The following is a 16285-nucleotide window of genomic DNA, read 5'->3' as shown; positions in this document are numbered from 1 at the left end:
GGAAGAATGTACGAGAACAATGTAGGCTCTTCCTAGGCGAGACAGACAGACATCTGGGCCTCTCCTGAACTCAAGCGCACTCAGCATTATTATGGAGGAAAGTCAAGTGACTGACTACTCAGGTGTCTCTAAACAATCCCGGAAATCACATTCTCTAACAGAACCAGTACTCTTGGGAGCAACCAATTAAATAAAAACTTGATTCTAGGAAGAAAAGTTTGTTAATTTCTCTTTTTTTTTTTTTTAAGGCTTACTGACTACAGCTCTCCTACACCAATTCTCTGCTCCAGCTACACACACCCCTGCTGGAACATAAAGGAAGGGGATCCAGAGATGAACCTAATCCTGAACCACTTCCACATATTTGCCCATCGAGTTCTCCTGTCTGAGAAGATCAAGTCCCCATTTCCACAGTCTTCCCAGCCTACTCCTATGGATAAACAGTACATGCCATTTCCCCGCACTTTCTTAAAAGTTTTAGAAAGCATTTAGTCGTAGATTTGTTTATGAACTAAACATATTAGTGTTTTAAGTAACTTTTTATTTATTTGTACAAGTATATGTGGGTGAAGGATGTAAGTGATACTTTGCTTAAGAAAAAACTGTTTCTTAATATTTAAAAAACTTTATGACATTTGGTAATTGTTTAATTATTTGAAATAAGATCTATTTTTACAATGCTATTAGCTGTTACTGGATATATATGGATGAATACAATACAATTTCTTTTTTATTACCTAGAATTCCAATACTGTTCTGCCTCAGCCATTAAGATATGCTATGTATTAAGACAGTTCACACAATTTTAATTGCTGGTTTATGTATAAAGTTCCTTCTTTAACTTAATCATATTTCCCAACCTACTACTGGATAAAAATTTACTGAATGTCTTCCAAAGAGCTAGCCCCCCTGGGGGATGTAAAGGCTTTTAAGAAGCTCAAGATATAGTAGAAGAGAGAAACTGCATGTAGCTGTATATGCACAAAACAAGTTGTAAAGTTGGCTGCTACAGAGTAATTTATGTATATACCTGTTTTGAGCTGTCCTTTCTTGGTTTAACCATTGCTAATATTTATTCACCTTTACATTAATTCAAACAATCCCTACATACTAATGAAACTTCTGCCATAGGATATAAGGAATATGAAAGCAACAGAAGACCCATATTTCTCTTGCTTGATAAACTTAGTCTTGTCAGGAAGATAAAACAACTATGACAAATAGTATCTATTTGTATCATATGAAAGCAATATGTATCATATGAAAGCAATAGTATCATATGAAAGCAATATGAAAGCAGAAGACCCATATTTCTCATGCTTGATAAACTTAGTCTTGTCAGGAAGATAAAACAACTATGACAAATAGTGTCTACAGGTAATACATAATACAGTATGATTAGACTGAATGTTAAGGTAACTGAGAAAAATCAAAATGAATTGAGTAGAAAAAACTGTCTAAGCATTGTACTTAAATACTATACCTGGATTGGGACTCATTTTATGAGTGTATATCAGTGCAATTAGAGAACAAAGTGATACATCTTGTTTATTTTTAATAGCCTCAAATTCTCGAAGAGCTTCTTGAGTTTTACCTGAAAATCAAAATTACGAAGTGAAAATTGTTCTTTGTGCAAAACAAGAATTTAAAACTTATGGAAATGTTTAATAATTAGCACATACCTTCCATTAATGTACCATAGGCATAATAAAACCTGAAGACGGGATCACTGCCATACCTCTTAGTTCCCTCACTGGCAGCAAGTAACACATGATGGAAATATCTCTCTTGACAATAGTAATTAATCAAAGTCTAAGAGGAAATAAAGACTCAATGTTAAAAGAGATTCTGATGTTCTGAAATACTCTAAGCAGATATTAACCTAAGATCTTGAGTAATCTAAAACTTCGATAACGTATTTTTTTCTTCCAACTTCCTTAAATACTGTTGAAGGCTAGCACTTAAGGAATGTAGAACACAGTGAACACAAAATTATTGAAATAACTCAATGTTGTCTAATAATTTCAATCTTTTTTTCCTAAACTATTTCTTAACAATACTGAAGTCAGGGTATTTTCACCTCTTTCCTTTCCTCACATTTTCTTAAGGTTTTAGAAAATGGGAAAGCAGACAAAAAGCAGGAATTAAAAAAAAAAAAAGACAAGAGGCTCCCACTGCCAGACCAGATCTATTTTAAAAACAAAAACCCTTCTATTTTGTTTTTATAGCATCACAAAGTAATGACCAATTAAACTCAGCAATTGACTGTCAAAGGTTATCTTGTTTTCTGAGTTCCACAACAAATAACTGTCAGTAAAACAAAGGATCTATTTTTTAATGGAAATCACTATCATTAGGCTTTTCTCAAAATTATATTATTTATACATGAAGCAGAAAACTAGTATCAGGAGATACAAAGTTCTGATTAATTGGATCTCCGCTTTTCACCATTTTTCTCAGGATCACGTCTAAGGCTTAGTTGCTAACCTAATCAAAGAGGGAAGCCATATTCACCATCACCGTGATATACCTGATTCACTCCCACAAACCAATTCGGGCCATCCCATACCTCCCTAGTCTGACTCTTCAGCTGGTTCAGCAGGAGCAAGAAATATAGATGAAGCACTGATTGACAGGATTAAAATGAGTGTCTGAACAGCTTTTTTTTTTTTTTTTTTTACAGTCCATTGTTTCTGGAGGGCTACAGTCCATGTGCTTCTCTAGAACAGTCTGGCAAACATCCTCCGACTTTTACTCTGCTTCCCTCCTGTGGTTACTGTTCTCCAGTCCCTTCTCAGCCACTGTTTCTTCAAAGTGTGATCTGGACACCAATTCCAAGACCCCCGCAGCACACCTCAGGAAAGTGCAGTTTTCCTCCAGAGCCCTTTCCCTAGGGTTGCAAATGACTTCTTAGTTTGCCACAACTAAGGACACTTTTAATATGATCTTACTTGACTTCTGTCCAGCGTTTAGTATCACTAAGCACCTATAACTCTCCTAAAAGGCAGTGGCATGGTATCATAAAAAGGACATGGATTTTAAGACCTGTTTTCAAATTTCCTGTCCATCTTACAGCCGCTCAGTTTTGCTCATTTGTAAAATGCTGGTAGTCATTTATAGGTCATTGTAAGGATTAATTGAGATACCATACTGTAAAACTCCTATTCCAAAAAAAAAAAAAAGTTCCTCCAAACCCAAAATGTTGATGATATAAAAAAAAAAAAAACACGTGTCCAGCCAAGACTTCTCATCGCAGCTCCCGATTCCTATTTCAATTTCCCCAAAACCCAAGCCAGACATCGGGTCAGGAATCCTCTCTTCCTGTTTGCACAGTCCCCATAAGTCTAACCAGTCAGTAGGTTCTTCTGTTGTTCTAGTCTGCTTCCCACTCCCTGCACCTATTTCCACTGCCTTGGTTCAGGTTAGGTTGTTGAATCCAACAAACATTTACTGACTGCTACGAGTGCCAAGCACTGGGCTAGGTACGGTGAACATGAAGATGAATAAGATATGATTCCTGTCCCAGAAAAGCTTAAAATTTTCAACTGAGACTAGAATCTAAAGACTATTTGAACCCACGTACCTACGGTCAATTAATCTTCCACAAAGGAGATAAGAATATACAATAGAGAAAAGACAGTCTCTTCAGCAAGTGATGCTGGGAAAGCTGGACAGCCGCATGTAAATCAATGAAGTTAGAACACATCCTCACACCATACACAAAAATAAACTCAAAATGGCTTAAAGACTTAAATATTAAGACATGACACCATAAAACTCCTAGAAGAGAGCATAAGGCAAAACATTCTCTTACAGAAATGTACCAATGTTTTATTACGTCAGTTTCCCAAGGTAATAGAATTAAAAGCAAAAATAAACAAATGGGACCTAATCAAACTTAAAAGCTTATGTACAGCAAAGGAAACCACAAACAAAATGAAAAAACCTATGGAGTGAGAGAAAATATCTGCAAATGATGTAACTGACAAGGGCTTAATTTTCAAAATATACAAACAGCTCAAACAACTCAGGAAAAGAAAAAAAAAAGCCCAACAACCCAATCAAAAAATGGGCAGAAGGGGCTTCCCTGGTGGTGCAGTGGTTGAGAGTCCGCCTGCCGATGCAGGGGACGCAGGTTCGTGCCCCGATCCGGGAGAATCCCACATGCCGTGGAGCGGCTGGGCCCGTAAGCCATGGCCACTGGGCCTGCGTGTCCGGAGCCTGTGCTCCACGGCAGGAGAGGCCACAGCAGTGAGAGGCCCGTGTATCACAAAAAAAAAAAAAAAAAAAGGGCAGAAGACCTAAATAGACACTTTTCGAAAGTAGACATACAGATGGCCAACATGCACATGAAAAGATGCTCAACATCGTTAATTTTTAGAGCGATGCAAATCAAAACTACAATGAGGTATCACCTCACACCGGTCAGAATGGCCATCGTTAAAAAATCTACAAATAACAAATGCTGGAGAGGGTGTGGAGAAAAGGGAACCCTCCTACACTGTCGGTGGGAATAAAATTGGTGCAGCCATTATGGAAAACCATATGGAGGTTCCTCAAAAAACTAAAAATAGAGTTGCCGTATGATCCCGCAATCCCACTCCTGGGCATATATCCGGAGAAAATTAAAAAAGATACATGCATCCCAATGTTCACAGCAGCACTATTTACAATAGCCAAGACATGTAAACAACCTAAATGTCTACTGACAGGTGAATGGATAAAGAAGATGTGTGGTGTGTGTGTACACACACACACACACACACACACACACACACTGGAATACTATTCGGCCATAAAAACGAATGAAATAATGCCATTTGCATCAACATGGATGCAACTAGAAATTATCATACTAAGTGAAGTAAGAAAGAGAAATACCGTAGGATATCACTTATACGTGGAATCTAAAATATGACACAAATGAACTTATCTATGACACAAAAACAAACTAAGACACAGAGAAGAGACTGATGGTTGCCAAGGGGGAGGGGGGTGGGGGAGGGAGGGATTGGGAAATTGGGGTTAACAGATGCAAACTATTATATAGATAATGGATAAACAAGTTCCTACTGTATAGCACAGCGAGCTATATTCAAAATATTCAAATTTCAGTGTCCGTAAGTAAAGTTTTATTGGAACAAAGCCATGCTTAAGTATTGTCTACAGCTGCTTTCATGATACGATGGCAGATTCGATGCCACAGAGACCCTATGGCCCATAAAGCTTGAATATGTACCACCTGGCCCTTTAAAGTTTGCTGTTCTACTTAAGGCTTCTGTTCTAGAACGTTAAGTAGAACAGGGATTATTGGATAACAAGGTTAGAAGAAAGCTAGGGTCAAGAAGGGCCTCCTATTGAGTTGATCCTCTAAGAGATGAGGAGTTAAATCACAGTTTTTAGCACGAAAGCGTTTTTATTAAAAAGTTCATTTGGTTGGCAGTACAAAGGATAAATTTAAGGGGATGAAAATACTTAAGGGGATGAGGGAAGGCTTCACAGGAAGATCATGTAAAACTTCAGGCAAAAAAGCAAAAGACACTCCAGCACCCCCATCACCGCCAAACTGTCCTCCAACCACTCATCACCAGCTAACATGGTACGCATTGCATTTACCTGTTTACCGACTGACTCCCCCTCCTCAAATGTAGAAAGATTTGGGAGGGTTTTTCTTAGCTTTATTACTGCAGGGCTTATCATCTTCACGCTTAGAATAGTGCCAGACACATGGGAGGCACTCAGTAAACATCTGTTGAATTAATTTAATTAAGGTTTTCGCCAACATTAGATTATAAATTCACAGCCCCTGTGAAGGCGGGGACTGTTCCGTTCTGTTCATCACTATCTCCAGCTCCAGTGGACAGTGAGCCCTCCATCAATGTGTGTTGAACAAGGGAATCAGTGAACAAATGAATGGAGAAGATAATCATCCTAAAAAGTAACTTCTTTTACTTTCAAGTCTCATGTCTTTGTTTTCATATCATTTCTTACGTGGACCGTCATTAAATATTTGCTGAACGTATGCATCAGTGATAAACGGAGAAGACCATCACCCTAAAATACTCCTCCATTTTCAAGCCTATGTCTTTAACTGATTTCGTATCATCTTTCCGTGCTCCTTTTACCGTCTCACAGGGGCAGCTGGCACTAGTTTGCTGTAAGTCCTTAAAAATTGCACCCGGGAGACGCACTAGGTGTCCTATGTTGACCAAACCTTCCAAGCAAACAGGGTACAAAAGTAAAAGTAAACACGACCAACAGGGTGGGAAAAGCACACTAACAGCAATTCGGAAAGCAGCGCGCGGGGAAGGCTGCCCAGACCTCAAGATTCCAAAGCAGGGCCCGCGGAGGGAGAGCAGCTGATGTAGGTTACAGGCCCGCACCCCAGGCGGGGGCACCTAGCCAGCCGGGGCGGCAGGTACCGCAGGGTAACAACGGCCTAGCCAGGTCGGCCCGCGAGCTCCCCACGCCCCCCGGCCCCTTGCCACCCCGGCCCCCCCCACGGCAACACACGGCCAGCTCCTGCCCGCTCACCTTCAGCCCCTGCGAGTCCATGGCTTCCGAGGCCGAGCCGCGTGCCTCCCGAGCGCGCGCCTGCCGAACCCCAGCAGAAGAGCAAAGGGTCTCAGGGTCTCGCAGCCCAGGCCCACACCAGCTTGGGCCGCGGCGGGAGGGGCGGGACGGGGCGGGGCCGCGCCGCCATTGGCTGCCGGCGGAGGGGGCGGGCCCTCGCGGCAGGGATTGCGGGGGTCGAGGCACGGGCGGGGACCCCGAGGGAGGGCGGCGGGTGGGGAAGGGGGAGCGACCAACCGGATGCTGGGTGAGGCAGAGGTCAAACAGCGAAAAGACCCTAGGGGCACCGTGGGTGGGCGGGCCTGAGGATTAGAAATTAAAGAATGAAGGAAATGGGGGAGGACGTAGGAAAAGGGCAAGTTTGTTTCCAATCTCCGGCTACAAAGCAAGACACCATTTTCTACACGTTTGTGTAGAGGCGGCTTCCCGCAATGCGGCTATTTAGAAGGCCTGACCAGCTCAGAGAAAAGCCTTGAACTTTCACATGTAGTGGTTGCATTACGGCCACAAGGTGGAGCAGAAAAATCACAAGTTCTTAACAGAAAGGGATGAGCTTCTTGCGCCCATCTTTGCAGGCAGTGCTGCAATCCCGTGTGTTTTGTTAGAAAGCACGTTAAATTAGTCTTTTTTTTCTTTTTACCAGCCCTGATAATGGGAGGAACCAATGAAGTAAACCTATTTTTTCAGTTAAAAAAAATAATAACACTGCTGATTTTAAACTGAGAATAAAATTAATCCCTACGCAAACGTTTATGTTTGCACCGATCACGCAACTGTTAGTTGCTCGTAGATTTCTTCAGTTATTTAGTGAATTGAATTGAAATAGAATGAACAAAGAGATTTCCGATTTCTGCTTAAAGATATTTTTAAAATAAGATTTGAGGTTTAAGTAATCTTTGTGAAATCTTTTACATGGATCCCAAATTTCAATCCTAGTTCTAAGTATCTTACTTTAGTTGATGTGATTCATAGTTGCCTTAATCAGATTTTAAGTTTGTTAAGCAGTCAACGAACATTAACCTTTTCTCCATGCCAGTAGGTTAGGTAAAGACAATCTTGAGGGAAAGGGTGAGTATGACTACAGACTTCAGTGCTAGGCAATATTTCTCTCTGGTTTCCCTTAAAAGTGCATTCTACCCAGAGAGGCACATATTATTTTCATGAGATTGCTTTTGTTTGTTTCCATCATTCATAGTCAAGCTAAATGTTTGTGATAATGGACAGCTGGTAATACCTGTTGGTCTGATTTTCAAAGCCTGTGGATTAATCTGCACTTGGTATGCAGCAGAGAATATCAGAAACTAAGATGCTCATCTGAGTATATAATCTTAACCTGTATGCTTTGGGTTTCAAGTGAAGAGTTCATCCAGAAGAAAGTTTCTGAGGATCATAGTTAAAGGAAGAGATGATCAAGCTACCTTTCTGAGATCTTTAAAGTCTAAACTTGGGCTGTCAGACTACTGGAAGACTGTACACTTGGGCCTTATTAATTTAGCCCTTTATAAAATTTCCTTCGTTGAATTTTGTTCTAAGGTTAAAGTATTTAGCACAAAACCCCATGCCTGGCACTCCATGAGTGTTTGTTGGATTAAAACTACTTTGGGAATTTGCTTTGACACTCTTGGTAAACTTGTTCCCTGCATAAGGACTCACGTGAGTAGTTTCTTTTGGATCTCAGGCCAGGAAAAACTCTGTCTTCCCTGAAAAACTGAGGTGTTCTTTAGCTCAAGCATTTCTACTGGCTCACTTTTACCTACTAACGTTTCAGTCTGCCATCTAAGACCTTTCATCGTCTTTGAAGCCTTATCTCCTACTTCTCCATTCATAGAACCTTATATTCCAGGCAAATGGGACAACCATTCCTTCTTCTGGGTGCCTTCCCTTACATTGCTCTGAGCTCTTTCTCCATCTGAAAAAAGAAACCTACTCTTGTTTTCAGAGTTCATCTCAAATCTCATTGTGTATGAAGCCTTTAGGGATGGCCATAACCGATTGGATGTGTGAGATTGCCTGGTGCAGTAGGAAGAATATGGTCTCTCAGACGTGAGATGGAACTCCTGGCACGCTATTATCTTTGTGACTCGGGCAAGTAATTTCCTGAGCTTAATTTTCCATTTACTAAAGAAATTAAACACCTAACCACATACGAAAAGTTCCTAACACATAACAGACATAACCATTAATTTCCATGAAACACATAGTGCTCTGTAAGACTTAACACACCTTTATATTTTTTGCATTATAGCTATGGTGTATTTTTTGTTCGTTTAATCTTTTCTACTAAATGAGGAGTACATTAAAGCCACCCAATATAGTGAGGTGGGTAACAGCTTGGTCCCTGGAGCTAGGCCATCTGTAGTCAAATCCTGACACCACCATTTCCAAGTTGTTTACTTAGAAAAACTACTTAACATCTCTGTGCTTCAGCTGTAAAGTGGGACTAATACCTCAGAAAGCTGTTAAGAAGATTAAATGAGTCACTGTGTTCATTTACTGAACACAGCAGTGTTAGATATATGGTAGGCATTGAATAACTTTAACCTATAATTATTTGTACTCCCAACTACTCTGAACACAGAGCACAGTATTGATTCCATCAGCATTTAGTAAATCTTATAGGACTATTGAAGCCCTTCAATTGTGCCTCTGTTTGGCTTTCTTCCCCCCAATTCTTACACCGATTCACTTGTATATATATTATTTTATCATTTATTCGAGAAGTTAAAGGAAACCCTTAAGAAAAATAGGTGGTTCTGGTGAACACAAAAGTAAAAGTAAGTACACAGAAAATAAAACAGAGATAAATCTATGACCTCATTAAATTTGGGAGCTGGAAAGAACTTTAGAAACAATTGTCCAATCTCTATTTTACAAATGAAGCCCAAAGATATGAAATAATCTACCCAAGGTCTCACAGTTTTCTACTCCCAATCTAGCCTTCAAAGCAGTTATGAATAATAAAGAGATGAGGTGTTTGTCTTTTCTTCTTAAGGCTATTTTACTATAAAGTTGAAGCAGTAAATGAGAGTAAATATGTATGAAATCCAAATAAATTGGCACAGAGTTTAGTCTCACAGGTGATACCATGGAGAAGTTAGAAGTTAACTGAAGTCAAAATTGCTGGATCTAAGTTAAGGCTCTATCCCTTAATAACTTTGCAACTTTGGGCAAAGTTGTTAACTTTTCTCTGCTTTAGTTTATACATTTACAGTGGGCAGTTGGGACTAGGATTGTAATATTTGTTTTGTTAGTGTATAGACTAAATGAGACTATGTGAAAATATTTCAAAAATTGAAAACCACCTCATAAAAGTTCATACCACAGTTATAGGAAAGCTTCTTACCTAAATGAGCTGACTATGGGGCAAGACATCTTACCTCCCTGACATTATCATCCAGCCTTCCGTATGCTATCTAGTGCTCTTTTCTTCTCCAAATAACACAGCACAAACGTACCATTCTTTTGAATTGTGCATGAAGCATGGTGTCTGCTGATGCAAAAAATAAGATGGTTGTCATAACTCATCCCTTTAAAATTCTCCAATTTTATTCATTTAAGTAAATTAGGGAGACAATGATAATGGTCAGTCACTTACCTTTCACATTTTGTTTTGCTAAATGATACTATGGAGAAAGTTGAGGAAGTGATCAAAGTTCTAACCATGTGTTACTTAATCATTCATTTATTCACCAAACGTTTAATGAGTGCTGATGGCAGAGAATAAAATTCTTGTCTTCTCCTCCCAGAATTTAAAGTCTAGTAAAAGGAGACAGACATTGAAGAGATATTCACAAAAGGAAATGAATAAATGACAAGTAGTGACAGCTTTAATAGCTGTTTTAGTAAGTGCAATAAACAGACTAAACTGTGTGGCCTTTGCCCAGTCTTAAGGATTAATATATCAATAATGAAGTGAAACTCACATTAACTTGTTGCAGTCCAGGGAATCCTTCCACTCAATTCCTACAATTAACTTCTTTTAGACCACTGAATGATACTTTGTTTTTCTTTAAAAATACCTGAGCAGCTCAGGTATCTGATGGCTAAGAACTTCTGGTAACAGGAAATTTGCTTCTTGCTTACCTGAACTAGCAGATGTAACAAATGTTTCTACTTAAACACCATGACAGAGACTTACCAGGAGTTATTTTTTTCTTGATGTTCTTGACTATATCTTGACATTTCATCTATGCAAAAGTAGGAGACAGAAAACACAGAAAAATAGATTTCAAAAAGAGTCTGGTATTTTGAAATAGAAACAATGAATTATTTAAATGTTTACAACTGTGATATACTGAATATCTTGTCAAGATGCCATCTGTCTTTCCTTCTACTCCTTTAAAGAATCTTTCTCTGGTCGATAGAGTAAGAACAAATAGTGATCACTCCCCCTCTGCCTGGTGTGACATTGAGGTAGACAGTACATTGCTTTAGATTTTACTCACTTAGGTCCAAGCTCACATCTGAAAAATCTTCCCTGACATCAAATTCACACTGCACATCTTCCTAGACACTGTTATTTCTGGATGTGAGATAACCAGAGCTCTGTTCTAATTTTTATCTTAAGGTGGAGAAGAATCAGGCCTTAGCTTTCTAGGTGTCTGATTCTGGAAACTGTGTTTATGGCAGTGCTTCCAAGCAGTCACAACGTTCCTTGGGGTCAATACATGCTAATGTCAAGTGCTCAGTCTGTAAAAAGAAAGGAGCCAACAGCGACTTCGCGCCTGCCCGGCAGGCTCGGTTGCCGCTGAATGTTATGCTCTATAGCAGGATCTTCTTTGGGTACCTCAAATGCAATTCTTCTCACTCATCTTCCTTTCTCTCCTTTTTCCCTTCGTCTCTCCCCTCCCTGCATCCGTTTCAGCATCTGTGTGTTAACAGCCGCTGTGTAGATGCCTCTACTCCACCAGGTTGCCTCTTCCTAGCTTCTGGTTCCGACTTGCTTGCCCTAATTACGTCCCACTCCGCCAGCCTGACTTCTTTTTTTTTTGCAGTACGCGGGCCTCTCACTGCTGTGGCCTCTTCCGTTGCGGAGCACAGGCTCCGGACGCGCAGGCTCAGCGGCCATGGCTCACGGGCCCAGCCTTTCCGCGGCATGTGGGATCTTCCCGGACCGGGGCACGAACCCGCATCCCCTGTATCGGCAGGTGGACTCTCAACCACTGCGCCACCAGGGAAGCCCAGCCTTGTTATCTGTAACAAATTAGGCCAGAAGCTCACCAGAGCACCAACCCACACTGACTCACTGACGGTCCCTCCACCCCGAAGGTACAGCCTCCGTCTCCCTTGGGAAGAGAAGCCTCCCATTCGGAGGAGAGCCTGGAGATTCTGCTTCGGCTGAGACTTTCTTGTTGTTCTCACGTCAAAGTACCCAGGTTTTCTCTGTCTTCACATCCATCTCCTGATTTCTCAGGCACTGGGCCTTCCTCATCAGTCCTACCACTTGTCTGAATCGGCTGAATTAAAAACAGCTGGAGCTCATCCCTCACGATCCCTGCGCATAATCCATTTGTAACTGGGCTTTACAAATGGGCTTTTACGGCAGGATATTTTTTTCCACAAATTTTTATTTTGAGAATTTTCAAACATGCAGCAAATTTGAACAACGCAACGAACACCCCTCTACTCACCACCAGAGAACTTTCTTGAGATGCTGTATCGTATTGCTCTCCATATTTTGCATTGGCCAGGTTCATGAGGATGGCTAGGCCATTAGTATTTTTGCCGCAGGGTGGAAGCAAAAGCCTTTAGAAAGGCAGCGCTAGCCACATGAGGCTGTTTACATTAAGGTTAATTAAAATTAAAAATTAGATACATCAGTTGCACTAGCCACATTTCAAATGCTCAGGAGCCACTGTGGCTAGTGGTTCCTGGATTGGACAGGACGGATAGAGGACATTTGCATCATTTCAGGAAATTCTATTTTAAAGCAGTTTAAGCTTTGGGGTCTTTTGTAAAGGACTAAGCTTACTAAAGAAATGAGTTGGTTTCTTGGCGGGTAGAAGGAGCCAGAGAAGTGCCTCTGAGGCAAGAGAAGGAGGAGCCCTTTTCAGAAACTGGGACAGGGACCAAGTGCAATAGGGTCCTGTGATTTCCAGGGCTCCACCCCCTAATCTGTGACAGTGCACCCAGAAGGAGGCAAAACTTCAGGAAAATGGTTGCATGGTGTGCCCAGCAGAGCTGAATCTGGAATACTGGCCTCAGGGATCCACAGTAGTTTGGAAAATAAGGATGCCATCAGAGGCTATGATGGACTTCCTATTTTCTGGACACCACATGAGCCTCTTGGGTTCTGGTTGAATCCTGGGAGAGAAGGTTGTAATACTGAGTGAGATTTAATTTCCTGGCGATCCAGTGAGACTAGTGCTCAACTTTGGATTTTATTAGATTTAAAAGAAGAAGAGGTAGAAATTTGTTGCATATGTGAATTTTGGGATTGAGTTCCAAGCCCACTTAAAAAAGAGCGAAAATTGTGAAAAAATATAGTATACATATTACATATAGTATATATATATATACATATATATACACAATATGTATATATAATTTTTAAAAAATAGTGTATATGTTTTTGGCCACTGGGGAACATTGTTGCCCTATGCATAAGACAAGGAATGCTTTGGAGCAGTGGTTCTTGAACTTGAGCACATGTCAGAATCACCCGAGGGACTTGTTAAAGCACAGATTCCTAGGCTGCCACCTGCAGAGGTTCGAGTTCAATAAGGACGGGGAGGCAAAAATATGAATTTCCAACACATTCCCAAGTGACACTGATGCTGTTGGTCTGGGGACCATGCTTTGAAAACCACTGCTTTAATAACAATTTTAAAATATGATATTAAAACTGTTTATTGACCAAACTTCCTTCATCATTAGGATATTATAATGGACACAGAGAAAAATCTGCATGCTGTACTAATAGTTGGCCTTAGTCTAGCATAGAAAAAGGTTATATGTGATTTTAAGGTGTCAATAGTAACAGCACTTCAGAAAGTCATAGTTCCTATCTAGTTGACGTTCATCCTTCTATATATATACATGGCGGAAGGGGATCAGCAATGAAGTTTAAGACCAAAAAACTAAATGGCTTCTGAGACACAGCTTAGGTCTAGGCAGAGCTTGATCCCTAAACTATTGATTTAGGAGATGCTCTCGAAAACTGTACCTGGCTATAAAAGGACCTAAAATTCAGCAATTCATTTCCAAATTGTATTTCAGGTAATACCAAGGAGACTAGATTTGTCAGGGTAATTCAGAGTTAGGTTTTATTTTAGAGTTGCGTTACAGGCTGGGACGTGGGCTGCCTGATGAAATACAGCCTCACAGAGCAGAAAGAAAATCATCTTCCACAGATTCCTAAGAACCAGGTGACCTTCTGTAATGTGGACATCTCTTCCCCCCAGACAGTTGTTATACCAAAATCAATGTGTAGACAGCAGCTATCCCTTCTTATGAGAAATCCTCTGTATATTGTCTTAAAAGCCTAGAAAACTAATGTGAGGTTTACTAGATTCACCATGTTAATTATGATAGTTTATTGTTTTATGCCACCAGAAATTGGTTTTATTCTCAGAAAAATAGTGTTTTGATACTAGAATGGACCTTGAAAATTCATGTCTTCCAAACACTTCATTATGTCAATAAGAATCCAGTGTTCAGGAAAGTTAAATGATGAGCTTCAGGTATTATAGTTTTTATAACAATAGTATTTCTGGTCTTCTGGAAGATCAATTAAGAAACAGCAGCTTAGGAAGTTTGAAAGGTTAAGTAAATGTTTTTGCTCTAATGTTACATGTAGTAATAACTCATGAGAAAATATAAATCAAGTTTTAGCAACAGTTGTCTTTGGGCTTCTTATTTTCTACTGTGTAAATTTTGTAGTCTTGACTTTATTATGATAACCATGTTTTGCTATTGTAATAAAAAATGTAGATAATTCCTATCTTAGAAATAAATGTTCCAGTCTCCTTCAGTATTTTAAAATAAAAACTTTATTGCTGAATGAGATAGTTTCTTTTAAGTATAATTGTTCAAAGATAATTTAAATTACATTCTTCATTTCTCATTCATAGGATACGTACCAGTTGAACAGCATCAGATGTGCTGATAGTATTTGCTATACCTCCTCATTTTCATTCTCAAGTAGTCATTGTTTTTGAATACTAATATGATGTCATGCAGCTCCCACCATTTGAAATATGACATTGCTGTACATGCTGATTGTGTTGCGTTCACTGCAAAAAAAAAAAAAAAAAAAAGCCTTATTGGCTTTATGTGGTTGGTCCTAAATTTCAAGATATTGTGAAGGATGTTTTCAGTGCAGTTTGCAATCTCTCTTCAAGTTGGCAGGTTATTCTATTCATTTATTCAACTTATTAAAAAGTGCAGTGCAGGCACTGTTCTATACCACGTAAGATGGTCGTGGTTCCTCCCCTTACAGTTGTTATGGTTGTAGAATTATTTGGCCTAGAAGATATGTTGGGAGATGAAAAATTAAAGAGGATCGTATGATGGCCCCTGCTGCAAGGAGAAGCACCTACACTTAATCCAGCTGTCTAAAATAAACATGGAAAATGTAAATACTTTAGACCTAGAAAATCCAGGTTCAAGAATTTATCCAACAGAAATATTCATAGATTTCACAAAAATACTGGAAGAAAGATATTCATTACAGCCTTGCTAGCTATAGAGCAAAACTAGAAAAATCTAAGTGTCCATCAATAAGTGTTTAATAAATCTATAGAATGGAATGCTACACATTATTTTCAAAGAATGAAGTAGATTTATATGTGCCAAATGGAAATATATCTAAGCTATATTAATTGTAAGGTCAAGTGTAGAATGATGTAAAAACATTTCATTATTTATAATAACAAACAATATGTTTGCATATGTATAAAACAATGCCTGGGGACTTCCCTGGTGGTGCAGTAGTTAAGAATCCACCTGCCAATTCAAGGGACAAGGGTTCAAGCCCTGGTCTGGAAAGATCCCACATGACGCAGAGCAACTAAGCCCGTGTGCCACAACTACTGAGCCTGCGCTCTAGAGCCGGCAAGCCACAACTACTGAGCCTGCGTGCCACAACTACTGAAGCCCGCACACCTAGAGCCTGTACTCCACAACAAGAGAAGCCACCACAATGAGAAGCCTGCACACCACAAGGGAGAGTAGTCCCCGCTCTCCGCAACTAGAGAAAGCTCTCGCGCAGCAGTGAAGACCCAACGCAGCCATAAATAAATAAATAAACAATAAATTTTAAAAAACAGAAACAAAAGAAACAATGCCTGGACAGTTATTCAGGAAACTGTTCTGAGAGGAGAGTGGGATAATAGTATTTTATACCTTTCTGTACTATGTTAGTTTTTTCTCCTTAAATAATAGGTAATATTTTTACAGTCTAACCAAAAAGCAACAGCAAACTTCAATGAAGTTTGCAAAGACCTATGGGTACTTGTCCCATTCCCTATCATAACTTCTTAATCCTCATGTGAATCATAATATGCCATTGGGGTGGATAAAAGCATTCCACAGCCTTGAACTATTAGAATGGTTTTTGGCCTAGAAGTTAATCTTTTGCTCTGTGATCTCTCTTGGTGTTGGTAGTTTAGATCAATAATGACAACCAGTTGTTCAGGTTGTTCTGCACAAAAGTGCCAATTGAAATCCATTTACTGTATCCTTTGTCCCAGCACAGAGCTGTTTTCCCCAG

The 16285-nt window shown here is 39.8% G+C and overlaps 1 protein-coding gene across 1 annotated transcript in view; it reads right to left on the bottom strand.

Annotated features, from left to right (window-relative positions):
- The window catches only part of TTC21B (tetratricopeptide repeat domain 21B), an 84670-nt gene extending 78018 nt beyond the window's left edge, over window positions 1–6652 (bottom strand). Inside the window, exons 1-3 of the mRNA XM_082658867.1 lie at window positions 6535–6652; window positions 1683–1812; window positions 1484–1594 (exon numbers count right to left, since the gene is read on the bottom strand). Of these exons, the coding sequence (XP_082514993.1) occupies window positions 1484–1594; window positions 1683–1812; window positions 6535–6555 (262 nt within the window). The 5' untranslated portion in view covers window positions 6556–6652. The remainder of the gene's footprint in view (window positions 1–1483; window positions 1595–1682; window positions 1813–6534) is intronic.
- Between the last annotated feature and the right edge of the window lie 9633 nt (window positions 6653–16285).

Source organism: Grampus griseus (assembly GCF_964374135.1).
Source record: "Grampus griseus genome assembly, chromosome: 7".
Classification (NCBI taxonomy): Eukaryota; Metazoa; Chordata; class Mammalia; order Artiodactyla; family Delphinidae; genus Grampus; species Grampus griseus.
The sequence above is the reverse complement of the archived record's forward strand: the minus strand, read 5'-3'. Positions and strand labels throughout refer to the sequence as shown.